The sequence below is a fragment of the Belonocnema kinseyi genome, chromosome 1 (assembly GCF_010883055.1).
Source record: "Belonocnema kinseyi isolate 2016_QV_RU_SX_M_011 chromosome 1, B_treatae_v1, whole genome shotgun sequence".
Lineage (NCBI taxonomy): Eukaryota > Metazoa > Arthropoda > Insecta > Hymenoptera > Cynipidae > Belonocnema > Belonocnema kinseyi.
The window spans coordinates 107,661,091-107,661,662 of NC_046657.1; the positions used below are offsets into that span (position 1 = coordinate 107,661,091).

A 572-nucleotide genomic window follows, 5' to 3' on the forward strand; every position below is an offset into this window, starting at 1 on the left:
TAATAAACATGATTGTAAATAATGTACATACAGTATAGGTTAAGTTAGCTTAGGATACGAAATTATCTAATGGGATTTTTTTACATTACCTTTTTACCCAGAAATAAAAGAAATAAAGATTTGTCTACCTACCTACTTTATTATGTAATAAAAATACTCTGTTTAGTTCGTTGTCAACTGGGTACAGAATTTGATACACAAAACAAATGTAAGAACCTATGTAACCTTACAATGAAGTTATGAATAAAATATGGTTTACAAGAGCAAAAAAAAAAATGCACTGTCAATTCGTTCTGACTTTTCTTTTACAATCGTTCATTATAGATTTTTGTCTTTCTGAACGTCATATAATGGCCCCTAAAGCTAGTGGTAAAGCCGTAAAAAAATCTGGCAAAGCCCAGAAGAACGTCGCTAAAACTGACAAGAAGAAGAAGAAGCGTAAGAGGAAGGAAAGTTATGCTATCTACATCTACAAAGTCTTGAAACAGATCCACCCTGATACAGGAGTCTCCAGCAAGGCAATGAGCATCATGAATAGCTTCGTCAACGACCTCTTTGAACGTATTGCCGCT

At 33.7% G+C, this 572-nt stretch overlaps 1 protein-coding gene across 1 annotated transcript in view; it reads left to right on the forward strand.

Annotated features, from left to right (window-relative positions):
• Positions 1-350: 350 nt before the first annotated feature.
• Positions 351-572, forward strand: part of LOC117179444 (histone H2B-like) — a 415-nt gene continuing 193 nt past the window's right edge. The window contains exon 1 of the mRNA XM_033371266.1: positions 351-569. Within this exon, the coding sequence (XP_033227157.1) occupies positions 351-569 (219 nt within the window). The remainder of the gene's footprint in view (positions 570-572) is intronic.